Source organism: Macaca mulatta, chromosome 2 (assembly GCF_049350105.2).
Source record: "Macaca mulatta isolate MMU2019108-1 chromosome 2, T2T-MMU8v2.0, whole genome shotgun sequence".
NCBI lineage: Eukaryota > Metazoa > Chordata > Mammalia > Primates > Cercopithecidae > Macaca > Macaca mulatta.
In genome coordinates this window covers 45680394-45707508 of record NC_133407.1, presented here as the reverse complement: position 1 = coordinate 45707508, position 27115 = coordinate 45680394, and the positions used below count along the sequence as shown (strand labels likewise).

The 27115-nt window shown below is 38.4% G+C and overlaps 1 protein-coding gene across 3 annotated transcripts in view; it reads right to left on the bottom strand.

The window, feature by feature from the left end:
• TRPC1 (transient receptor potential cation channel subfamily C member 1) overlaps positions 1-17592 on the bottom strand; it is an 82326-nt gene extending 64734 nt beyond the window's left edge. Inside the window, exons 1-2 of one of the 3 annotated variants that reach the window (XM_015131922.3) lie at positions 16901-17592; positions 5132-5286 (exon numbers count right to left, since the gene is read on the bottom strand). In XM_015131922.3, coding sequence (XP_014987408.1) covers positions 5132-5286; positions 16901-17069 — 324 coding nt within the window. In that variant the 5' untranslated portion in view covers positions 17070-17592. 3 annotated transcript variants of the gene reach the window in all.
• Between the last annotated feature and the right edge of the window lie 9523 nt (positions 17593-27115).

Genomic DNA, 27115 nt, shown 5'->3' with positions numbered 1-27115 from the left:
TATCTGGCTTTCCCAAGTATCCTTTGGATCATTACTGAATAAAATAATAGCTAGATTAAAACCAACAGCGTAGAGGGAAAGGAAGAAAGAATTACTAAAAGTTGACTACTGAAAAGATTAAATACCAGTACAGCAAAATCACTATCCATGCACAGCAGTCTAAAGCCACTTAATGTAAGGACAGACATGTTAATAGTTTCAGACCATATGAAGCAAAGTAAAATAATTACATTCTCTATTATTCCAACTAAGGATGGTAAAGTTAAATTATATTCAGATACATTAGTTAGTAAAGAATAAAGATTTACATTAAATCTTTCAATGCTTAAAAGGATAAGCTTCAGCTATAAAAATATTCATTTACATTAAAATGTCTTGTAAATAAGGAGTTACCATTGACTTATTCTGCACAAATGGTATGTTATTTGATAAATCAATGGCAGTTATGAGGGAAACAAATGTTTTAAATTATTTTAAAAATACACAGTTATACAAAAAATCCTCACTAGTTTTGCTTTCCAATTTCTCAGATATTTGACAATTCTTTATTAAAAACTTTTTAATACATATACTTATTACATATTTATGAGATCATTATCTTCCTTCCTACCTTAGAATTTGTCTTTTCAACAATTCCCATACTCTTTCCTTTAAGCTCAGAGTAAAAAAGTTACTTATTTTCTTTCCAAAGCTACATTTTCCACCTTAGTCTTCTATTTGATGCTCTCCAATCTTTAGAACCCTGGTCCTTCATTTGCAGAAATACCAGTCTCATCTCCCACATCCCAGAACTTTAAATCCTTCCTCATTCTTTGCTAACTTGCTTACTAGCTCTTTGCTAACTTGACTTAACTCCATCTTTCTCTTACTACTCAAGTTTTCTTCTTCCTTTCACTGTGTCAAACTTTGCAAATCAAAGTGTATCATTTCTCCAATTCTACTGATTCCATAGTTTCAAAATCCAATTACTTTTTCTACCTTCTAATTTTTCTTAATCTCTAAGCAATATGTTAAAAACTATTCTTTTGGCTTTCACAATGCTGTACTATCCTAACTGCCTCTGATATCTTCAACAATTCATTTGGTCTTTAATGAAACACTTTCCATGTAATGCTCTTTATTAAATGTAGATATTTCCTTAAGAATGAATCTGCACCAGCCCTTTGCTCTTCTCCATGATTTCATCTACTCTCACAATGATGATGGGCATTCCCATGGCCATGACTGTTTACTGTATCTCTTTAGCCTGATCTCTCCCTCGAAACCCCTAGAAATAAAATGTTCATCTGTGTTTGTCTGATGAGGACTGCCTGATATCCGCCAAATCAACAAGGATAAAACCGGAATTCACATTCCTTGCCCCGAGCTTTACTTAGCTTCTGAACTTAATGTTTTCCTTTCTTCCTTCTCCTAGTCACCCATGTTTAAGTTTTCCAAATCATCCTGGACTCCTTCTCAATTTCCCCCTCCAAATCAAAATATTCACTAAGATTTGTCAATTCCTCACAGCAGTCTCCAACCTTTTTGGCACCAGGGACTGGCTTCATAGAGCAGGTAGGGAGATGGGTTTCAGATGAAACTGTTCCACCTCAGATCAGGCATTGGTTAGATTCTCATAAGGAGCATGCAACCTAAATCCCTTGCATGTGCAGTTCACAATAGGGTTCGTACTCCTATGAGGATCTAATACCATCGCTGACTTGACAGGAGGCAGAGCTCAGGCGGTAATGATCGCTCACCTACTGCTTACCTCCTGCTGTGCAGCCCAGTTCCTAACAGGCCACAGAACCATATAGGCCATGGACCCATATCTGCCTTTTTCCCCCTCTTCTTATAGCCACTGTTTTTCTTACAGCACTTTTCTGGTTCAAGCCTTAACCTCTTCATATCTAGATTACTACAAAAACTGTTCACATAGGCTATAGCCTTTCCCACTTTCCATTTCCCAATCTATACTAAATTCAGCCACTAATCTTTCTAAAATACCACTGGACACATGACATCTTTCTCGAAAATCACGTAATGATATCCCCTATCTATTATATAAAACCCAAATTCCTTATTCTGGTATCCAAGGTCCTTTGTATCCATTTTGTTTAAATTATTTTTCCTAATTCCCACTACTCCCCAACCCAACTGTTTTGTTCAAAAACGCTAAATCAATTCACTGTCTCAAAAATATACATTGCACATGCCTTTGTTTATATCCTTCTCCACATCCCCTGTTCCCCACCTGTCTTTATATGTTCGAGAGTAGATTAGCATAATAGGTAAGAGCATGGATTCTGGAGCCAGAGCCTAAGTTCAAATTCCAGGTAGCCATTTACAGTGTGACTTTAGGCAAGTTACTTAATCTTTTTTACCTCAGTTTCTTCCTCTATAAAATAGGGATAATAATAATATCTAGGTCAGGCGCGGTGGCTCACACCTGTAATCTCAGCACTTTGGGAAGCCGAGGCAGGTGGATCACCTGAGGTCAGGAGTTCCAGACCAGCCTGACCAACATGAAGAAACCCCGTCTCTACTAAAAATACAAAATTAGCCGGGCGTGGTGGTGCATGTCTATAATCCCAGCTACTCAGGAGGCTGAGGCAGGAGAATTGCTTGAATCCAGGAGGCAGAGGTTGCAGTGAGCTGAGATCACGCCATTGCACTCCAGCCTGGGCAACAAGAGCGAAACTCCATCTCAAAAAATAATAATAATAAAATAATATCTAACTCATCCCTATGTTGTGAGGATTAAGTAAGTGAACATATTTAAGGTTCCTGGCAGAGAGTAGTATTATATAAATGTTAGCAATTATTAGTATTTCAAGGCTGAGTCAACTGATACTTTTCCAATGAAATCTTTCTTGATAGCCCCAACCTATTCTATATTTCTAAATAATGTATATTAAACCATAAAAGTTTAAACATAAAATAGGGTTTCTTAATAGCAGCACTACTGAAATTTTGGGCCAAATAATTTTTTGTTGTGGAGACTGTTTTGGCTATTGTAGGATGTTCAGCAATATTCCTAGCCTCTACCTACTAGATAACAGTAGTAACCTGCCCTCCAATTGTGAAACCAAAGTATCTTCAGACATTGCCAAACATCCCCTTATGGTGACAAAATCATTTGGTTGAGAACCACCAATATAACACAAGATACGTGAAAGCTCTTGTAAATGCAAAGCAATATAAAATGGTCAAGTACTATTAGCATTCAACACTTACCAAATACACCTTTGTATTACTTGACTTGTAATTCACACATACTTTAACTGTCCAATTTGTCTTAAAGATCCTATCATGCAGAACCCATGTTTTACTTATTCATTTCCACAATCACACCCAACCAAAGGCCTTGGGCATTTGTGGATTGATAAGACACAGGTAACCTGGACAGAACACAGTGAACTAGAAAGAGCGTGGGATTTGCAATTAGAAGATTAAATTCAAATCGTAGTCTTGTCCTTACTAATTTTAGAACTTTGGGAAATTCATTAAAGTCTATGAGCCTCAGTTTTCTAATCTATAAAATGTAACATCTATATAGGTTGACTGTGATGTCCGAATGTGATCAAGTATATGAAAGCACCAGGTATAATGCAAAACTATTACATGTATATAACCATGTGTAAAAAGACAAAATTATAATACCACAGTAATTCTTTTATCCAGAATCAGTGTGTGAATTTTTTTCTACCCTTATTTTCTAGGTAACTGAAGCTTATGCCTTTAAGTGTTTAATTTTAAAATTTAAACTATCTTGATGGAAGTCTTCTGCTTTTGTGTCTTGTAGACACACAAACACACATATATATAGTCTTTCTTCTAAAACAATAGGTACTGAATATAATTTAACTCTTCCTTATTGACTCTGGGCCATTGTTATAAGCCTTAATTATCATCCTAACCTACAGCTCCCTCAGAGAGTATCAGATATGTAATGCTGTTGACCTCTGTTAAATAGTGTCAGAGGTACCACGCCTCATTTTGTTCTACTGCAGCTCTCATGCCCCTTCCATTGTCCCTCAGATTCTCTATGGATTAGAAATTAATCATGTTAAAATGGAGCCTAAAATGAGAAAAAATAGACTCTGATGGAGGACTCCTATAACTAAAGTTCATAAATTTAATTTGTAAACTTCATGGCAGCAAACCACTGGCTGCTCAGAGGTTATTTTTTACTTACTTTCTGCTTCTCAATTGTGGTCTGGATAGCTGAAGTTGCTGGGTAAGCAATTCTTTTTTTTACTCCAAACATATACATGGAGACAGTACCACATGTTGCTTTATACATATATATATATATTATTTATATATATATATATAATAGCAATGTACATAGAATTACCCTACTTATATTCAGAAAATCTGCTGCAAATGTCTCCAGATGACACTGAAAAAAAGTGCCTCATTAAAAAAAAAAAGAGAGGTAGAATTAATGTGCCAAGTCCCATCATAAGTAAATCAAAAAGGAAAGGAAAATAATATTATCAAATTTCCTTCAGAATCTCTAGACTGAATTTTCAAGACTTACACACATGCCTTTTTTCTACCCAAAACTGATATGAAGATAAGTAGGAAGGTCTATATTTTATAGATGAATAAAAATCATTCATCTTTAGATAAAAACAAACATTAAATTTCAAACAAAAAAATAAAATTTAATAAAACTTAGGAGAAAACTAAAGTCAAACTGAAAACTGTTTTGAGTCAGGAACATTTTGTTGATGTGTCTGTAACTAATAGGGGTCAGAAAAAAAACTATTCCTCTGACACTTGCAGAGTGTTTGTACTATTTTAGATATATAATATAAATATTGTTAACATAGGTAATGACAACCAAGTCATCTTTAATAAGTCATGATAATTTACCTCTATCAGACAGATGTGGGGAAAATGACACTTGGGAGGAAAAAGATAAATCAATTCAAAATATTATACTTTTCAAAAAGTGTTTTTGGTTTGTCTTTAAAACTTTTAGTGGTTCGAAACCAAATAAAAGATGAAAGAAAGAAAGAGAGATAAAGAAAAAGAAAGGAAGAAAAGGAGGAAAAAGAAGAAAGAAAACAAGAAGGGAAGAAAGCATGGCATATCTAACAGCACTTAGAAGTTAACTGGATTAAATTATCTAGCCTTGTACCTGACAACCGTAGTCCAAAAGAAGCTGCAGTATATCCAAGTTTTCATTTTCAATAGTTATGGTAACAGCATTTCTCCCAAGCACATCTACGCAATTTATGTTCAAGTCACCTGAACTGTTTTCCTCCAAAATCTTTTTAACCATATAATAGTCACCTAAATAACAATATACAAACATAATTTAATATCCATGACATATCAAGGATGACTGTAGAGAAAAACTTAGCTTGTTGAATTAAAAGATTAAAAGCCTAAACTCATTTTTGTATATGAAAATGTACACAGAAAATGTGAACATTTCCTTGATGAAAATTTATACCTTAATAAAATAATACGTGTATCAGCAGCAGACATAAAAAGTAGAAATATTTTAAATGTACAGAATGAAATAAAAACCATTAGTTTAAAATTAATAACTGAATGATCATAAAAGGAGAAACTTTTGGAAGATATTTAAAGCAATTTAATAAAGGATGCCCAAAGGCACAGACTGGAAGCTAGAAAAATTAGACGGAAAAAGCTTAAAGAATTAAGTTTTATATCTCAAATATACACAGACATTTACTTACACAACAGAGTTAAAAATGAGATCTAGTAATAATAAGTGGAGGATATTACAAAGAGGTTTTACAGGAATAAACATACTTTGGAAAAGCAATATACATACATATATATTCAAGGATATGTATAGTAAAGGGAAGGATGTCTGAAAATCCTCTTCCCTACTCCCCACTCTCCCAGCACACACCACACACACACACACACACACACACACACACACACACACACACCCCATCTCATTAATTAAGCTGATTAGATTAAATGACCAGGGAACATTCAGTTCACAAAATTCTTAAGGCAGGACTAGGATTAGTGCCTGACCTGTTAGGAGCAGGCAAATTGCCTTCTTTGTGACTGTAGCCCACAACAAAACAGTTGTCCCATGAGAGGAAATGACAACAATTACAGCAGTAATTATTTTCAGCAAGGCCCCACCGTATTTGTCTGCTGACCAGATGGTACAGGAATATGGGGAATAAATCAAAAGAGAAATGCTAATTAAATAGAGAAAAAAAAGCAAGGGGGATTTTGCTTGTTTTGTTTGACTTGTTAAACATTAGACAAATAAGCCATTTTAAGTGATGTGCAAATATAGTTGCTCCTTAGAAGTCTATAAATAAACAGGGAAAGAACAATCAGCATAGAAAATAGAAAAAGAAATGATTTCATTATACAGAAAAAGAAAATACTGAAACTGGGCTAAATAAGTGAGTAAGAAAGACAGGTAACAGATTTTATTTGTTAAATTTTCAAATAAATTTGCTACTATTTTTAATCTATGGCCTTAAACTCCCTGCCTCACACATACAACTTCTTTTGAAGGAAGGTGGGTGATAGTTTTCTTGACAACGTATTTCCTAAGGTCCCTCAAGAAGAAAACTAGTCACAAAAAGAAATATTTTCCCCATAGTACTAGTAGTTAATAGTTAGACACAAATGCTCCCTGGGAGAACCTTATCAGACCGACACTTCACAAAGTGATGTTCTAAGTCACAAGTTGAATCAATAGTGACCAAAGATAGACCAGTGAAAATTTATTGCTATTACTGGAAAGTGACATTTAAAACCCTATTTCAGGTGAATCTATTTCAACATCTTAGTAGTAGAATGCTACACATAAAAATTCTGCTATATTTTCTTTGTTACCATGATGTGTCTAGGTGAGGAGTAATTTTTTATTTATCCTGCTTAGGACTCATTAGGCTTTCTAAATTTGTTTTTATTTTTTTAATTTTTATTTTTTATAGAGATGAGGTCTCGCTATGTTGCCCAGGTTTGTCTCAAATTCCTGGCCTCAAGCAATCCTCTCGCCTCGGCCTCCAAAAGTGCTGGGATTATAGGCGTGAGTCACCACATCGGGCCTAAGCTTTCTAAATCTAAGGATTTCTACCCTTCATTAATTCTTCAGTATTTTCAGCCATTATCTCTTCAAATATTGCTTCATCTCCATATTACTTTTTCTCCTGTCAATTTCTATTAGGCATTAAATTAGACCTTCCCATTTCAACATCTGTGTCTCTCAAGATTTCCTGTTTTTCCTTTTTTTCCTCTCTCTTTCCTGCATTCTGGGTAGTTTTTTCACACATTTCTTCCAGTCACTTATTTCTTCTTCAGCTTCCAGTCACATTCCTCCTTTAATCCATTCACTCACTTCCTAAAAATTTAATGACTGTATTTTTTATTTGTATAAGTTTTACCAGATTTCTTTCCAACTCTTTTATTTTCTTATGTTTTCATTTCCTTATTTTAACTTTTTCATCATTTTAAACGTAATTATTGTATGGTCTCTGTATGATAGTTTAATTATCTGAAAGGAGTATTAATTTGAACCCCAAGACAACAAGAGGCAGGACCATGGTTATGTATTCTTAAAGGAGTCTTATTTTTACCCTTATTCAGAGCCCACAATAACACAAACAAGCTTCTTTGAAGTCTCCATGTGCTGGTAGATTGGTTTTTCTCCTCATCTACCTCTTTGCTGAAGGTACAGTCCTTTAAGGATCCTGGTTTTATGCTTAGATGTTGCATCCAACTCCTCACTTTGTACAGTCTCCAGCCCTTGTAACCTGTTCCCATATGGGCATTAAGACTCAAATCTGTGCAATGTCCGAAACAGTAACTCTTATCCCCACCCATGGAGCAGCCATAGTGTCAGCTCACAAACTCCTGGTTTTCTTCACTTTTGTATCTTGGTTGTTTCCCTTACTTTCTTGAAAGCTCGGCTGTTTATTTAACTAGATGTTCATTATATTTCAGCTATCATTTCTAAGTGATTTGAAGAAGAAAGGTTTTCAGATTATCTAATCAACCACATTGCTAGAGACAGAAAAGTAGGAAGAGCTACATAAATAAATCCTTATGACATTTAATAAATTTCAGGTATAGCAAATAGACAAAAATAATTGCTACATGTTTATAAGTTTAGATTGTTGTTAAAAAGGAAAGCGCATTACAAATATCACATATTCCAGCTTTAAAGGTTTTTTGTTTTGTTTTGTTTTTAAGACAGAGTCTCCCTCTGTCACCCAGGCTGGAGTACAGTGGCAAAATTCGGCTCACTGCAACCTCTGCCTCCTGGGTTCAAGCGATTCTCCTGCCTCAGCCTCCTAAGTAGCTGGGATTACATGCGCCTGCCACCACGCCCAGCTAATTTTTGTATTTTTAGTAGAGATGGGGTTTCACCATGTTGGCTAGCCTGGTCTCGAACTCCTGACCTCAAGTGATCCGCCCGCCTTGGCCTCCCAATGTACTGAGATTACAGACATGAGCCACTGTGCCCAGTCCTAAAGTTTTAAAGAGTATTTCTATTGTAGTCAAGGAGCTATACAAGAAAGAAAGAAAATCCCTAAAAATCAAAACCAAATAAATACTTTTCATCCCTAAAAATAAAAAGTTCCACCCTGCTACAGCTAACACAGTCATACAAATGAAAAATGTTACAGTCACAGAACCTATAGGAAACCTAGAGTCGTTGCTAAGCATTTCAGAGAAGTTTGTATTTGGAATTCATTTAAAACAAGTACTATGTCCAAAAAAAAAAAAAAAAAAAAGACCAGAACAGTCTTAATTTTTAGGATGAGCATATATGTAAAAAGAGGTTAGAAAACTTAAAATAAACAGCAAGAAGTTATAGAACAAGAATTACAAATTCAAAATGCCTGTGTATGACAGACAAATATATAAATGCCATTCATTTTATACTGAAGTTGCTTTCAAGAGTTACATCTTTTGTCTTTTAAAATATAACACATAGAAGGAAGCGCAACATAATCTGTTTACTTTTTTGGCTAGATGGTAGTCTTTTTCAGTGAAGGAAAAAGAAACGATTTTCAATCAATTCCACAGGGAGTATACCAATTCAACAGCACGTCTTCTTAGCTCCCTCTCCAAAATATCTCCCATAATCATCTACTTGTCTCCATGTATACTGCTACCTGCAGTCCAAACCCCCATGATCTTCCTCCTGGACTCTGCAATAGCCTCTTAACACACACAGCTGCTGACCAAGATTCTCTCCCTGACCAAACTTTAGTCAGGCTTTTCTGAGCCCTTCACAAGGCCTCCACCTTGGCCCATATAAACTTGAACAAAACACTAAGTGTTTCTAACAGCTGAAGGCCAGATCCCTAGGATGACCCTAGCCCCTCTTAAAATGTCTGCCTGAGAAAACTCAAAGCCGACATAAAAATTTACTTTTGTTCCAGCCAACACCTGAAGACAGGGCCCCTATCTCCCAGCCTCCAGGGAGGGTAGGAGCCTAACTCCTTAAGTGCCATTAACAAACTCAGATGGGTTTCACATGGACCAACTCCCCAAGCCCTGTATTTTGTAATTTTTCACTTCCCTGATTCCACTGAGCCCACACTCACCCCCTTCCTTGTTTACTCTTTTCCTTATTGCAACTTATATTACTTATTAATACTTTATACTGTAGCACAGGGTTCAACAAAGTTTTCTGAAAAACGGTTAGACAGTAAACAGTTTAGGCTTTGTGGGCCATGCACTCTTAGTCACTACTACTCAACTCTGCCCTTTCAACACAAAAGCAGCCACAGACCATATGTAAACAAATGATAGTGGATGTGTTCTAAGAAAATTCTGTTTATGGACACTGAAATTTGAATTTTACAGACTTTTCATGTGTTATGAAATATTATTTTTTTAACCATTTGAAATATAAAATGTAAAAAAACTAGTTTTAGCTCCAAGACCTCACAAAACAGGCAGATATGGTCTGTGGCCCAGTTTGCTCACTCCTGCTCTAGCCCCACCCCTTCAATCCACTCTCCACTCCACAGCTAGAGTTATCAGTTAAAAATTCAAAACATAGGCCAGGCACAGTGGCTCATGCCTGTAATCCCACTTTGGGAAGCTGAGGCAGGAGGATCACAAGGTCAGGAGATCGAGACCATCTTGGCTAACACAGTGAAACCCCGTCTCTACTAAAAACACAAAAAAATTAGCTGGGCGTGGTGGTGGGCACCTGTAGTCCCAGCTACTCGGGAGGCTTAGGCAGGAGAATGGCGTGAACCCGGGAGGTGGAGCTTGCAGTGAGCCGAGATTGCTCCACTGCACTCCAGCCTGGGCAACAGAGTGAGACTCCGTCTCAAGAAGAAAAAAAAAAAAAAAAATTCAAAACATATCAAGCTTACAACCTTCGTGATTTTCTAAATAAAGGCCAAATTTTTACTGTGGCCTATAAAGCCCTATAGGATGGGTGGTTAGACCTTGTTACCATTCTGAATTCATCTTATGCCTCTCTACGGCTCAGCCAATGATCATTCCAAAGCAGTTTTCCAAACTGCAGGTTGCAAACCATTAACAATCATGAAATCAATTTAGTGAGTCCTAACCAGCAATTAAAAAAACATGAACTAGTATACAAAATACCAGAGTGATCCCACAGATCCTTAGCAACAAATTTACTCTCGCCAACTGTAATAAACCCTTGAGAAATATTATATGGAGAAATGTTATAATACTGATAGAACAGGTGATTCCACCTCTTCCTCATTGGCATTTTGTTTGATTTCATGGCAAAGAGAGCATTAATGTTGTTCAGTTTAATTTTATATTAACCACATTTGAAGTTAGTTGTGAAGTGTGAGAGAATTTAATGTCAAAACATTTGTAAAGCTTTCCAAACCAAGTTTCTGTAACAAACTTGAATGTGGCAATTGCAACATTCTAACTGAAATATTACAAATGATGCTAAAAACAGAAAATTTTATTAAGAGGGAAAAGAATGATGATGTAAAAAAATACAAAGACACGATCAAGTTCAGTTGCTGGATCTGGAAATATAAATGACAATACTAATAAAAATGTTAACTTGACATCCAACTTCAAATTAGTTTGAATCGAATTCTAAAAAGGAAAAAAAAAAAAACCATGCAGACTTTTTACAATGAAAATGATTTAAAATGTAGCTTTATCAAATGCGCAAAACTCTGTATTACAGACCCCAATGTATTTATAAGCGTATTGTTGTAAATGAAACCTTCAAAATTAAAGATACTAAAAAACATGGTAGCTAAACTGTTTATAACACTTTGAATATTTTTGAAAAAAGACAATTATTACCATAATTTCATGCTTATGAATCCTAATGAGGACTATTAATAATAATGAATATCATTTAGCAAAAGAGCAAAGATTCACACTGCTGCTGGAAAAAATTATACTATAAAACAGAAAGTAATGCTGATTTTTTTCATAGTAAATCAGTTGATAAAAATTATAAACAGCATATTTTTAACTCTATTAGAAGAATAGTCAAAAGCAATGTTTATTTTGTAGTTAAGAGTCTGATAAATGACTTGAGATCACATTCACAATGCTGCTGTGAGTTGTTTAAAACTTTTAGTTTATATCAAGTTTATATCAGGTTGTTGCAACACAGTCTCAGAAAGGATTTATTGTGTTGCTTAAATTTAATCTCATATACATTTGAATTATACATATTTATAAAACTAGAAAAATATATTACTGGCCAATATGTTAATCTAGAAAAACATATTTTTAAAAATTAACAGAAGCTATTAATAACAGTGCCAGTCACCCCCACTTTATACATAACAAAGCTTTGGCATCCAAATAAATCTACTGAGTCTCATGACTATATTGATACAGTGCTAGAATTCTTTTAGTCCTTATCATTCATCTAGGCTCCTAAAAGTCATTACTTAATCACCTCTTAGTGATAACTTTTGAAATCCTCATTACTTATTCAACTACTGATCTTAAATCTTAAATTTCTCAGTATCATTAAATTAGGAAGAGTTAGCAATAAAGAAGATATTTAGAGCACTAGCAGTAAGGTAGAAGAGGAATTATTAGGTTACAATAACACCTATATAACAAAATTTAATCTTTTCACACTCTTCCTCCAAGTCTGTATACAAGGTATAGCTAGGAGTCTGGCTTGGGTTACATTTTTTTTTAACTGCCCAGATAAAAGATTGACTCTGTACAAGTAATATCCCATCCTCCAAATCACGTATAGGCCATTTAAGTTAAATTGAGCACTTGCTTCTTCCCTTCAGACAGATACATTTCATACAAACATACTTTTGTTTCCTTACTTCTCACTAGAGCACAAGAGAGCATCTCCATTACAGAATATTCTCCTAAAGGATAGGGATGTTCTCAGTACTTTCTTGATAAAGCACTTTCGTAGCACCTTAACATAATTAAGAGCCTGATAAGTATAGTTTGATGGTGACTTACAGAAAAAGAGCAGGAAAGTTGTGTGATCACTATAAAGAATTACCAGTATCATAGAACTACCAGGCAGCTAGCTGCTGAATTACTAGTCTGTTAGAGATAAATTATCCACTAAGATTTTCGCAATTTGAGTCTTTTGTTGCTGTTGTTAAAAAGTATCCCTGAACCATTCCCTATGGCAATATTTTTCAACTAGTACATTCTAAAACTTTAGTTATTTGAAAAGCTTTCCTATATAAAGTACATAAATGCTATGCCTATGATGATTTGTGAAGTGTTTTTAGAATGTTGCCTACAATACCCTCTTTACCTCCCATTTCTGCAAAGTTTTTGTCCTCACAGCACATACTTCCTTACATTAGGTGCCCCGTTGTCAACATAATACTTCACACCAATACTCAGTACTCATCACTTTTTGTTTCTTCCCACCACCATCCTCTAACACCAGATTTCAAAATATCTTCTCAAATAGGTAAAAAATTTTTAAAGGCCCATTATATATAAATAAGGTGTTCAAAAAACAGCAGCTTAATATTACTTCTCTTAGAAATGTTGCACTTTTTTCTTCTGACTCTGGCTTCTCTCTAGAGTTGTTGCACATTTTTAAAGCATCCTTAGCCCAAAGGTACACAAAGCTTATGTAGAAAGTCAGTCATCAGGCCAGGCACAGTGGGTCACGCCTATAATCCCAGCACTTTGGGAAGCCAATGCGGGTGGATCACCTGAGGTCGGGAGTTTGAGACCAGTCTGGCCAACATGGTGAAACTCCGTCTCTACTAAAAATACAAAAAAATTAGCTGGGCGTGGTGGCAGGCACCTGTAATCCCAGCTACTCAGGAGGCTGAGGCAGGAGAATCACTTGAACCCAGGAGGTGGAGGTTGCACTGCACTCCAGCCTGTGTAACAAGAGAATCTCCATCTCAAAAAAAAAAAAAAAAAGAAAGAAAGAAAAAGAAATACAGTCATCATTGAGACTAGGCTGAGCCCAGTGATAAAGGTGAAAATCTGCCCTCTCCATCCCTCTCCCTAACTCCATGCTGAAATTTCAAGAAGGGACTTCTGACTCATTAACTGCACATCAGATTTCCTGAAAATACTCTCCATGGAGAGTCGGCAGGGATTGAATCATTTCATACTTTCTTTCCTGCACATAAACTGATTACTGATCATCAGCAAATCGAACAGTTTATGCAGGTTTTTATTTCCAAATATATACTAAAAGCTACCAACTACTCAACAGGTTTTTAATTTTTTTTAAGAGGAAAATTAACATGAACTATACTTAGTTTAGGTGCTTTCTAAATAAACTTATTTACCCTTTCTCCTGTCAACAGACCTAAGGGACACCATAGGTTCCTACAAATAAAAGAGGCTTATGATGATGATGACACTAATTCTCAATGAGGGAGGACAAAGGCATGGCTGTAAGAATCACTATTTAATTTTTCATAAAACAACATATTTTTAGTCAGCTCTTGTTTCAATTAAGTTTTACCTCTGAATTACAGCTTTCTATTTCTAGAAAGAACATGAGTATACTTTCTGAGAATTTAATCTGGGGGGCCTAGACTTCACTTTATATATGGCTGGCACAAGAACTTTCAATTAAAGTTTTCCTTTACAAAGAAAGGATTCAGTGTTACCTCTGAGATGATCCTCACCCTCTGTGAAGATCAGTAACAGCCATTACTAAGGGGCCACTACCTGGATCAGCAGTTGCCGAAATCTACTGAACTTATTTATATAAAAGCCAGCTATCACAAACTATAAATCTTTTCCTTTTCTCTTTCCTACATTTTTTGTGTACTCTTTAATCTGTACACATCTTTCAAAGGGCCACTCATTCATTAACATACACATATCCATCTCATCTCCACAATTTTTGCTTTAGGAATTCCTCAATTTTCCCTAAGAGAATATGCTATGAACATTTTGCATATGAACAAGAATGCTACATGAAAAGAATGAGACACTCTAGAACACCACAGATACCCTAGAGTTGATTTACTCTGGTTCTACTAAAGTACCATGCTTGCTTTTTACCCTTCTTTATTGAACAAATGTAATACACAGAAATCAAGGTTTATAAAGCATCCATACAAAGAAAATTTAATTTAAACTAGTAAGTCCAAATATGGATGTGTCTTTTCTGACACTAATGATGTTCACTCATTCATCTACAAGCAGATCTACATAACATAGTGGTTAAGAGTGCAGGCTCAAGATAAATGCCAGTTCTACTACTTTCTAACCAATGTAACCTTGGGCAAAGTAATTTTAAAATTTTGCTAAGCCTCATTTTCCTCATCTACAAATTGAGAACAACAACAGATCTGGCTCACGGGGTTGTGGGGTTTAAATGAAATCCTCCATGAAAAGCATGAACACTCGACCCCAATAGCTGCTTTAGTGAATGATTAACATTTGGTCTGAGGAAGGCTCCAATGCAATGGTGAAAGCCATAGCTACTTCGGGAAATTGTTCACTTTTAGATTGGTTTAGGTAACATTTTAAAAAGTTTGACAATATTAGTGAATACAAACATATAATCAAAAGAATATTCCCATAACTCAGTTACTTTTTAAATGTAAATGTACCCCATAAGTATATGTAAGAATTATGCTATTTTTCCCAATCGAACTCAAGAAGTTGTTTCGACATACCTGAAATAGAAAATTCCTATTTTAGCTCACTTGTTTTTAAAATTTCTAAATTATATATGGGGAAAATATGCATATTTAGTTTCCACCCTATCCCCCAAAGCCAACTCTCTCATCTCAATTACCTATAAAATAAAAAAAAAGACAAAGAATATCAAGTTATTTCAGCTGGCACTACTAAATAGGCTATACAACTATCATAAATTAAAACTCTCTTTTGTTTGAGATATGTCATGCAATAATTCTAAATATACACAATGCACAAATACTTGCTCAACCATATTCCATTGACATTTCTCTGTCCTCAGTTTGACAGGAATATCAAATTTCCTTTCTTGACATACTTTCTGTTTGCTTTAAAATAACCATTGCACAGTGAGCTGGAATACATGGAGCCAGCACTTACTCATTTTAGTACAATACAATCCTTTCCCCTTCCTCTCTCAGAACTTTTGAGGGAAGAGAACTCAGGCAAGCCACTCCAGCAATACTAAATAATTTTACATAATCCGCAGATCCTATTTTTGTGACGTTGTACATACATATTCTGTTTCTTTACATCTCAAAGACTGCTCAAAGTTGTGTCCATGGTGGACTTTAACAATATTATTAACATTGCTTTCATAATATTATTTAATACTATTACATAAGAACATAAAAGTGGCTCAACCACAGGTGGACTTAGTTTACATGTCAATTGTTTTAAAAAAATCGTGTAAATAAAATCCTATTTCAAAAGCAGTAGGAGAGGTTAGTAAGGCTATCATTTATTAATTACACATTCACACATACAAGCAAACAAAAATCCTCTGCAGTTAGTCTTTTCATAGTGTAAACTGCCCTTTGGGTTTGTTCCAGAAGTCTGCATGGGTCTAATAGAGTTTTCCTAAGTGTACAGCCATATAAATTTGGAAACAGAAAAATTTTAGTGTTTTCATGTAGGAAATAAAAGCAGTCTTAGGGCAATTTCCTATTCCTTTTGTTATATGCATCACTACAAAGGACGATTGCGTGACATGGCGTTAATATGGCCATAAAAATGATTAACTTCTAGACTAAAAAAAGGAAAACGCGCTAAATATATTCCACATATTTTTGCCCTGTAATTCCTGTAATTATTTTTCACTATCTTTATCTCCCAAAGATCGGGGAGCAATAAATCGTTCTCTCCAATAAAAAGCACGAACAATCAAAGGCGTTCCGTAAATCTGGAGAAAGTTTTGGCAACTAAGGTAGAATTCTTCTGTCCTGTCCTTCATGTATCTCCACCTAGGATATTCCGATATTAATACCAGTCAACAGTCACTGGCTAAAGCACTGGGCAGGTGAAGCTAAATAATAGAGGGTCTGGTTTTGTTTTTAAGAAAAACAAAAACCAGGTGATGAGAGCCCTCCATACGAGGTATCCTAAGGTAAGGAACTTTCGGACTGGAGGGTCGGAAACTAGCCTCTCGACTCCCGGAAGGAATGAACTGCGAGCCAGAGAGATAGACCAGCTCATTCATGCGTTCAGTGGCAAGGGGAGCGCTAAAACGCTGGGGTCTGGGCTCCCACGGCGCTACCTAAACCCCGGACCCCAAGGCCACAGCCGCCCCCCACGGTGCCGCGCTCCGAGGGCGCAGCCCCAGCTCCACTCGCCCGCCAGCTCCACACTCACAGGGCAGAGGCAGTGAGGAAAAGCCCGCCTGAGGCAGCAGGCGAGGCGGGAAGACACTCGGCGCCTAAGACAGAGGGAATGCCCCGAGTAAGTTGAGGCGGGGGAGACAACGAAAGGTCTGGAGGGCAGCGGGGTCCAGAGGAGGAGAAAGGGGCCTAACTCTCACCCTTGTCGCACGCCAGCAAGAAAAGCTTCTCATTCAGCGTATTCTCCTCCTTCACCTCCCGCACATCCTTTAGCGCCATCACCTCGTTCGGCGACGAAGAGGATGGAGAGGAAGGCAGGGAGGAGGAGGCGCCCGAGAGGTCCGTGCTCGGGTACAGGGCCGCCATCATCGCGGCCCATGAAGGAGGCAGGCCAGGAGACGGGGGCGGGGCCCCCACCGGCCCCGACCCCGACCCCAGCCACGCCCCAGGGCTGGAAAAAGGATGAGTCGTTCCCACTGCTGCCTCGGCTCGCGGCCCGTTGGCCCCGAAGGGCGTCGCCTCCCCTGCGAACCAGCACTCGCCCTCCACTGACAGCCCCAGGTTGGTGGCGGCGCATGCGCGACCCCTGGGCCAGCGACCCCTCCCCAGCCGCCGGCGCGCCGGCCGAGCCTGTCCGCGCCCGTCCGGGGACGACAGTGTGGCGCGCGCCAGGGCGGCAGCCGAGCACGGGGCCGTGCCAGGAGTCGCAGGGGCCGCGCCTGGGGCGGCCTAACCCAGGAAGAGGACGAGAGATCTGTGGGAGAGGAGCTCCGAGAGGCGCTTCTGCGCACGTTGGGCTCCAGGGCTGTGGGAACCGCTGGCCCAGCTGCGCTCCGAGATGTTCGCGACTCTGTCCTCACGTCATTCTCTGCTCCACCGTAGCGACGACACTAGGGCGGAGCCTGCGGCGAGGGCGGGCATGGGTGGGCGGGGCCTGCGGCAAGGGCGGGCTTGGGTGGGCGGGGCCTGCGGTGGGGAAGCGATGGGCTCCTGGAGCCCGCAGCAGCTTCCTTCGCTCAGCTGAGGTGAACCAGCTACAGTCTTCCCTTTCCACATCGATCGTACTGGTTTGAGATAATTAAGCAAATATGGAGCAGTATGCTAATTGAGTCTCTGACGACTTAATGTTTAGTGGAAACCCTTTGTGGAATTGTCCAGCTATTTCATATTCTGGTGCACTATGCTTAAAGCACAATGGAGAACCCCGCCACGCCGCCAGACTCGTGGGTTTGTATGTTGCACTCATTTTAGCCTGGAAATGAACTCTCATTTATAAAGGCTATATATATAATTATATTATGTTTAAATAATTTATACAAATATATAAATTTTTATTTCCATATTTTTCCATAGGATTTTGGGGAACAGGTGGTGTTTGGTTACATAAGTTCTTTAGTGATGATTTGTGAGATTTTGGTGTACCCATCACCGAGCAGTATACACTGAACCTAATTTGTAGTCTTTTATCCCTTACCCCCTTCCCAACCTTTGCCCCTGAGTCCCGAAAGTCCATTGTGTCATTACTATGCCTTTGCATCCTCAAAGCTTGGCTCCCACTTATGAGTGAGAACACACGATGTTTGGTTTACCATTCTTGAGTTACTTCATTTAGAACAATAGTCTCCAATCCCATCCAGGTTGCTGCGAATGCCATTTATTCATTCCTTTTTATGGCTGAGTAGTATTCCATCGTATTTTATACATATATATCACAGTTTCTTTATCACTCATTGATCAATGGGCATCTGGGTTGGTTCCACATTTTTGCAATTGCAAATTGTGCTGCTATAAACATGCATGGGCAAGTATCTTTTTCGTGTACTGACTTCTTTTCCTCTGGGTAAATACCCAGTACTGGGATTACTGAATCAAATGGTAGTTCTACTTTTAGTTCTTTAAGGAATCTCCCCCCACTGTTTTCCATAGTGATTGTACTAGTTTACAGTCCCACCAGCAGTGTGGAAGTGTTCCCTTTTCACCGCATCGACACCAACGTCTATTTTTTTTTATTTTTTTGATTATGGCCATTCTTGCGGGGGAGTAAGGTGGTATGGCATTGTAGTTTTGACTTGCAATTCCCTTATCATTAGTATTGTTGAGCATTTTTTCATGTTTGTTGGCCATTTCTATATCTTCTTTTGAAAATTGTCTATTCATGTTTTTTTGTTTTTTCTTGAGACAGAGTTTCGCTCGTGTTGCCCAGGCTGGAGTGAATGGTGTGATCTGGGCTCACCGCAACTTCCGCCTCCCGGGTTCAAGCGATTCTCCTGCCTCAGCCTTCCCAGTAGCTGATATTACAGGCATGCGCCACCACACCAGGCTAATTTTGTATTGTTAGTAGAGACGGGGTTTCTCCATGTTGGTCAGGCTGGTCTCAAACTCCCGACCTCAGGTGATCCCCCAGCTTCGGCCTCCCAAAGTGCTGGGATTACAAACATGAGCCACCGCCCCCAGTTCTTTTCATGTTTTTAGCCCAGTTTTTGTTAGGATTGTTTGTTTTTTTTCTTGATGATTTGTTTGAGTTCGTTGTAGATTCTGGAAGGTAGTCCTTTGTCAGATGTATAGATTGTGAAGATTTTCTCCCACTCTGTGGGTTGTCTGTTTACTCTGCTAACTGTTCCCTTTGCTGTGCAAAAGCTCTTTCATTTAATTAAGTCCCAGCTATTTATCTTTCTTTTCATTGCATTTGCTTTTGGGTTCTTGGTCATGAAATCCTTGCGTAAGTCAGTGTCTACAAGGGGTTTTCCAATGTTGTCTTCTAGAATTTTTATGGTTTCAGGTCTTAGATTTAAGTTCTTGATCCATCTTGAGTTTATTTTTGTATAAGGTGAGAGATGCAGATCTAGTTTTATTCTCCTACATGTGGGTTGCCCATTGTCCCAGCACCATTTTTTGAATAGAGTGTCCTTTCTCCCACTTTGTGTTTCTGTTTGCTTTGTCGAAAATCAGTTGGTTGTAAGTATTTGGGTTTATTTCTGGGTTCTCTATTCTGTTCCATTGGTCTATATGCCTATTTTTATACCAGTACCATGCTGTTTTGTTGACAGTAGCCTTATAGTATAGCTTGAAGTCAGGTAATGTGATGTCTCTAGATTTGTTCTTTTTGATTCATCTTGCATTAGCTATGCAGGCTCTTTTTTGGTTCCGTATGAATTTTAGGATTGTCTTTTCTAGTTCTCTGAAGAATGATGGTGGTATTTTGATGGGAATTGCATTGAATTTGTAGATTGCTTTTGGCAGTATGGTCATTTTCACAATATGGATTCTACCCATCCATGAGCATGGGATGTGTTTCCATTTATTTGTGTCGTCTGTGATTTCTTTCAGCAGTGTTTTGTAGTTTTCCTTGTAGAGGCATTTCACCTTCTTTGTTAGGTATGTTCCTAAGTTTTGTTTTTTGTTTGTTTTTTGTTTTTTTGTTTTTTTGGTTTTTTGCAGCTATTGTAAAAGGAATTGAGTTCTTTGTTTGATTCTCAGCTTGGTTGCTGTTGATGTATAGGTGGGCTACTGATGTGTGTACATTGATTTTGTATCCTGAAACTTTGCTGACTTCTTTTATCAGTTCTAGGAGCGTTTTGGAGAAGTCTTTAGGGTTTTCTAGATATAAATCATATCATCAGCAAACAGCAACAGTTTGACTGCCTCTTTACTGACTTGGATGCCCGTTGTTTCTTTCTCTTGTCTGATTGCTCTGCATGGGACTTCCAGTACTATGTTGAAGAGGAGTGGTGAGAGTGGGCATCCTTGTCTTGTTCCAGTTGTCAGAGGGAATGCTTTCAACTTTTCCCCCATTCAGTATTGTGTTGACTGTGAGTTTGTCATAGATGGCTTTTATTACATTGTGATATGCCCCTTGTATGCCAGTTTTGCTGAGGATTTTAATCATAAAGAGATGCTGGATTTTGTCAAATGCTTTTTCTGCATCTGTTAAGATGATCATGTGATTTTTGTTTTTAATTATCTTTATGTGATGTATCACATTTATTGACATGCATGTGTTAAACCATCCCTGCAATCCCTGGTATGAAACCCACTTGATCATGGTGGATTATCTTTTTGATATGTTGTTGGATTCAGTTAGCTAGCATTTTGGTTAAGGATTTTTACATCTATGTTCATCTGGAATATTGGTCTGTAGTTTTCTCTTTTGGTTATGTTCTTTCCTGGTTTTGGTATTAGGGTGATACTGGCTTCATAGAATGATTTAGAGAGGATTCCCTCTTTCTCTATCTTGCGGAATAGTGACATTCTTCTTTAAATGTCTGGTAGAATTCAGCTGTGAATCTGGTCCTGGACTTTTTTTTGTTGGTAATTTTTTTTTTATTACTGTTTCAATCTTGCTGCTTGTTATTGGTCTGTTCAGAGTATCTGATTCTTCCTGATTCAAGCTAGGTGGGTTGTATCTTTCCAGGAATTTATTCATCTCCTCTAGGTTTTCTAGTTTATGTGTGTAAAGGTGTTCATAGTAGCCTTGAGTGATCTTTTGTGGTTCTGTGGTGTCAATTGTAATATCTCCCATTTCATTTCTAATTGAGCTTATTTGGATTTTTCTCTTCTAGATTAATATTTGTAATGGTCTATCAATTTTATTTATCTTTTCAAAGAACCAGCTTTTTGTTTCATTTGTCTTTTTTTTTTTTTTTTTAACCTCTGTTACCTAGGATAGAGTGTAGTGGTGCACTCGGCTCACTGCAAGCTCCGCCTCCTGGGTTCACGCCATTCTCCTGCCTCAGCCTCCCGAGTAGCTGGGATTACAGGGGCCCGCCACCATGCCCGGCTAATTTTTTGTATTTTTTTAGTAGAGATGGGGTTTCACTGTGTTAGCCAGAATGGTCTTGATCTCCTGACCTCATGATCTGCCCACCTTGGCCTCCCAAAGTGCTGGGATTACAGGCATGAGCCACCGTGCCTGGCCTGTTTCATTTGTCTTTTGTATTTTTGTTTTTTCAGTTGCAATTCCATTTAGTTCTGCTCTGATCTTATTTCCTTTCTTCTGCTGGGTTTGAGTTTGATTTGTTCTTGTTTCTCTAGTTTATTGAGGTATGACATTAGATTGTCTATTTGTGCTCTTTCAGACTTTTTGATGTAGGCATTTAGGGCTATGAGCTTTCCTCTTAGCATCACCTTTGCTGTATCCCAGAGGTTTTGATAGGTCATGTCACTATTGTTGTTCAGTTTGAATAATTTTTTAATTTCCATCTTGATTTCAATTTTGCCCCAATCGTCATTCAGAAACAGGTTATTTAATTTCCATGTATTTGCATGGTTTTGAAGGTTCCTTTTGGAGTTGATTTTCAGTTTTATTCCACTGTGGTCTGAGAGAGTGCTTGATATAATTTTAATTTTCTTAAATTTATTGAGGTTTGTTTTGTGGCCTATCATATGGTCTATCTTGGAGAAAGTTCCACGCGCTGATGAATAGAATGTATATTCTGCAGTTTTGGGGTAGAATGTTATGTAAACATCTGTTAAGTCCATTTGTTCCAGGGTGTAGTTTAAATCCATTGTTTCTTTGTTGACTTTCTGTCTTGATGACCTGTCTAGTGCTGTAAGTGGAGTATTGAAATCCCCCACTATTAATTGTGCTGCTCTCTATCTCATTTCTTAGGTCTGGTAGTAATTATCTTATAAACTTGGGAGCTCCAGTGTTAAGTGCATATATATTTAGGATTGTGATACTTTCCTATTGGACAAGGCCTTTTGTCATTATACAATGTCCCTCTTTGTCTTTTTAAACTGCAGTTACTTTAAAGTTTGTTTTGTCTGATATAAAAATAGCTATTCCTCCTTGCTTTTGGTGTCCATTTGCATGGAATGTCTTTTTCCACCCCTTTACTTTAAGTTTCTGTGAATCCTTATGTGTTAGGTGGGTCTCTTGAAGGCAGCAAATAGTTTGTTGATGGATTCTTATCCATTCTGCAATTCTGTATCTTTTAAGTGGAGCATTTAGACTATTTACATTCAATGTTAGTGTTGAGATATGAGGTGCTGTTCCATTCATTGTGCTATTTGTTGCCTGTATACCTTGGGGGTTTTTTAAATTGTATTTTTGTTGTATAGGTCCTGTGAGATTGATGCTTTAAAGAGGATCTGTTTTGATGTGCTTCCAGGATTTTTTTCAAGATTTAGAGCTAGCTCCTTTTAGCAGTTCTTATAGTGCTGGCTTGATAGTGGTGAATTCACTCAGCATTTGTCTGAAAAAAAACCGTATCTTTCCTTCATTTGTGAAGCTTAGTTTCGCTGGATACAAAATTTTTGGGTGATAATTGTTTTGTTTAAGAAGACTGAAGATAAGGCCCCAGTCCCTTCTAACTTGTAGGGTTTCTTCTGAGAAATCTGCTGTTAATCTGATAGATTTTCCTTTGCAGGTTACCTGGTGCTTTTGCCTCATAGCTCTTAAGATTCTTTCCTTCATTTTAACTTTTGATAACCTGATGACAGTGTGCATAGGCGACGATCTTTTTGTAATGAATTTCCCAGGTGTTCTTTGAGCTTCTTGTATTTGGATGTCTAGGTCTTTAGCAAGGCTGGGGAAGTTTTCCTTAATTATTCCCCCAAATATGTTTTCCAAACTCTTAGATTTCTCTTCTTCCACAAGAATGCCAATTATTCTTAGGTTTGGTTGTTTAACATAATCCCAGACTTCTTGGAGGCTTTGTTCATTTTTTCCTTATTCTTTTTTCTTTGTGTTTGTTGGATTGGATTAATTTGAAAACCTTGTCTTCGAGCTCTAAAGTTCTTTCTTCTGCTTGTTCGATTCTATCGCTGAGACTTTCCAGAGCATTTTGCATTTCTCTAAGTGCATCCATTGTTTCCTGAAGTTTTGATTGTTTTTTATTTATGCTATTTCACTGAAGGTTTCTCCCTCTTTTTGTTGTTGTTGTTGTTGTTTCTTTGTTTGTTTGGTTTTTCTTTTTTTTTAGTAGAGGTGGGGTTTCGCCATGTTGCTCAGGCTGGCCTTGAACTCCTGGCCTCAAGTGATCCACCCACCTCGGCCTCCCAAAGTGCTAGGATTACAGGTATGAGCCACCATTCCTGGCCTCCCCTCATTTCCTCTATTATTTTTTTGATTTCTTTAAATTGGGCTTCACCTTTCTCTGGTGCCTCTTTGATTAGCCTAATAACTGACCTTCTGAATTCTTTTTCAGGTAAATCAGGGATTTCGTCTTGGTTTGGATCCATTGCTGGTGAGCTAATGTGATTTTTTGGTGGGGGCGGTTAAAGAGCCTTGTTTTGTCATATTACTGGAATTGTTTTTCTGGTTCCTTCTCATTTGGGTAGGCTATGTCAGAGGGAAGGTCTAGGGCTCAAGGCTGCTGTTCAGATTCATTTGTCCCATGGGGTATTCCCTTGATGTTGTACTCTCCCCCTTTTCCTAGGGATGTGGCTTCCTGAGAGCCAAGCTATAGTGATTGTTATCTTTCTTCTGGATCTAGGCACCCAGCAAGTCTATCAGGCTCTGGGCTGGTACTGGGGGTTGTCTGCACTGAGTCCTATGATGTGAACCATCTGCAGGTCTCTCGAGGCTGTGTGTGTGTGTGTAAAAAAAAAAAAAAAAAAAAAAAAAAAATATATATATATATATATATATATATATATATATATATATATAGTTTGTTTGTGTTTTGAGATGGAGTCTTCCTGTGTCACCAAGCTGGAGTGCAGTGCTACGATCTTGGCTCACTGCAACTTCTGCCTCCCGGGTTCAAGTGATTCTCCTGCCTCAGCCTCCTGAGTAGCTGGGATTACAGGCATGCACCACTGCACCCAGCTAATTTTTGTATTTTTAGTAGAGACGGGGTTTCACCGTGTTGTCCAGGATGGTCTCAATCTCTTGACCTCGTGATCTGCCCGTCTTGGCCTCCTAAAGTGCTGGGATTACAAGTGTGAGCCACTGCGCCTGGCCTCTTTTTCTTTCTTTCTTTTTTTTTTTTTTTTTTTTTTTTGAGATGGAGTCTCGCACCATCGTTCTGGCTGGAATGCAATGGCGCAATCTCAGCTCACTGCAACCTCTCCCTCCCGGGTTCAAGTGATTCTCCTGCCTCAGCCTCCTGAGTAGCTGGGATTACAGGCGCCCACCACCATGCCCAGCTAATTTTGTGTATTTTTACTAGAGACGGGGTTTCACCATGTTGATCAAGCTGGTCTTGAACTCCTGACCTTGTGATCTGCCTGCCTCAGCCTCCCAAAGTGCTGGGATTAGAGGCATAAGCCACCATACCCGGCCGAGGCTGTATATTTTTTTAACAACTGGTTTGTGATCTGAAATTGGCATAAGATTCCTGTTGTCACACATGCAATTAATTCAAAGGTACGGACATGTAACTATTGGATAAGTTTGTCATCATGTTTATTAATCTGATTTTAAAAGATAGATCTGTTATTTGGGCAAGAATGGAATGAAGCTCAATAAGTGCTCCTTCCCTCCTGTCTTCTTCCCAGAGGGTCTTGCTCTGTGGCCCAGGCTGGAGTGCGGTGGCACGATCATAGCTCATTGCAGCGTCAACTTTCTGGGCTCCAGCAATCCTCCCACCTCAATTTTCTGAGTAGCTGGAACGAGAAGTGCAGGCCACCACACCCGGCTAACTTTTTAAAGTTTTTTTGTAGACAAGGGGTTGCACTGTGTTGCCCAGTTTGGCCTTGAACTCCTGGGTTCAAGTGCCCCCCGACACCTTGACCTCCCAAAGTGCTAGAATTAGAGGCCTGAGTCATCGTACCCTGCCAAATAATTTATTTTTAACCAAACTTTTAAATTATTATTACCATTATAGAGTTGCTATTGTCTTCCGCTTTTAAAAGATAATGGAGGAGAAACTGGAAATTATGCCTCTTGATTAATTCCTATTGCTTCCCATAATCATATAGAAAAATCTAAATTGTGCCTTTAAAGTTTTAGATTTTTAAGAGAATACATAAATTTGCTTCAGAGTACCTTATATTTGGGGGAAATACTCCCTATCCTGTTCAGGCTGGTATGTTCCATCCCTGTCTCGCCAACACTTTAACTCCCGAAATTTCCTACATAAAACTTTCTCATAATTCAAAGTCTTTGTTAGATCTTCTCTAAGAGGCTTTAGCAGACTGTCCTTTCAAACATTTTCATGTATTTACTTCAAAACAGTTGATAATCTATTGCATTTGTTTTCTGTCTTATCTCTAGTAGATGGTAAATCTTCCTCATTTTGTAATCTTTAATACAGTTCCAAGTTTGTTTATTTGGTGGAATGTCAAGATTGTTCATTGTAAATTTGTGGCCAGTGAACAGTGGCACATATTTGTATTTATGCGTGTGTGCTTACACTATCTATAGTGCAGCACAATTTTTAGTTAGTAGCAGAAAAACACTAATCCTGATGTACCCAAAATTTCGTGTTTGAGGGAAAAAATTTAGATGGCTCAGAACTATGTCGCACATGTGATATAGCAGGAGAGCAAGCGAGATAGAGCGCCATGTAGATACAGCTTCACTTTAATCCGAGACATTTGCGAGTTGCTGGACTTAGGTGATTCTTTATCCAGAGGACTCCCGTAGGGGCTGGATTAATTTCTAAGACTGGGGAATCCCAACCTACTTTAGTAGATAATCCTAGGAGGCCTTTCAAAGTGCTCGAGGTTGGGGGACTGTTCTTACTTCAAACTAAGCCAATGTGGCAACTGCACCCTGTTCTTCAGAAGTCTTTTTGGATCATCTCAGATGCAGAAATCCTCTCTTACCTCTCTGATACACCTTTGGTTGTTTTTAAGAGACAGCGTCTTGCTGTGTCACCCAGTCCTCCCACCTCAGCCTCCCAAGTAGCTAGGAGTACAGGTGCACACCACCACACCCATCTAATTAAAAAAAAAATTAAGGGCTGGGCCCAGTGGCTCATGCCTATAATCCCAGTACCTTGGGAGGCTGAGGTGGGAAGATTGCTTGAGGTCAGGAGTTCGAGACCAGCCTGGCCAACATGGTGAAACCCTGTCTCTACTAAAAACACACACAAAAAATAGCCAGGCGTGGTGACGCAAACTTGTAATCCCAGCTACTCAGGAGGCTGAAGCACGAGAATCACTTGAACCCGGGAGGCAGAGGTTGCAGTGAGCCGAGATCGTGCAACTGCACTCCAGCCTGGGTGACAGAGTGAGACTCTGTCTCAAAAAAAATTAAGATTTTGTAGCAAGAGTCTATGTTGCCCAGGTTGATCTCAAACTCCTGGCCTCAAGCAGTCCTCCCACCTTGGCCTCCCAAGGTGCTGAGATTATAGGCATGAGCCACTGTGCCTGGTCTGGTACACTCTTTATCCAGCATAAATTGGGGTATTTTAACATAATCTATGCAGTCTATCAGTTTTTTCTACACAGGCGATACAGAGACCAGTGGTGGAGTTATGATGAACAATAGCATCCAAGATTCAGAAGCAGCATATTACTTCAAG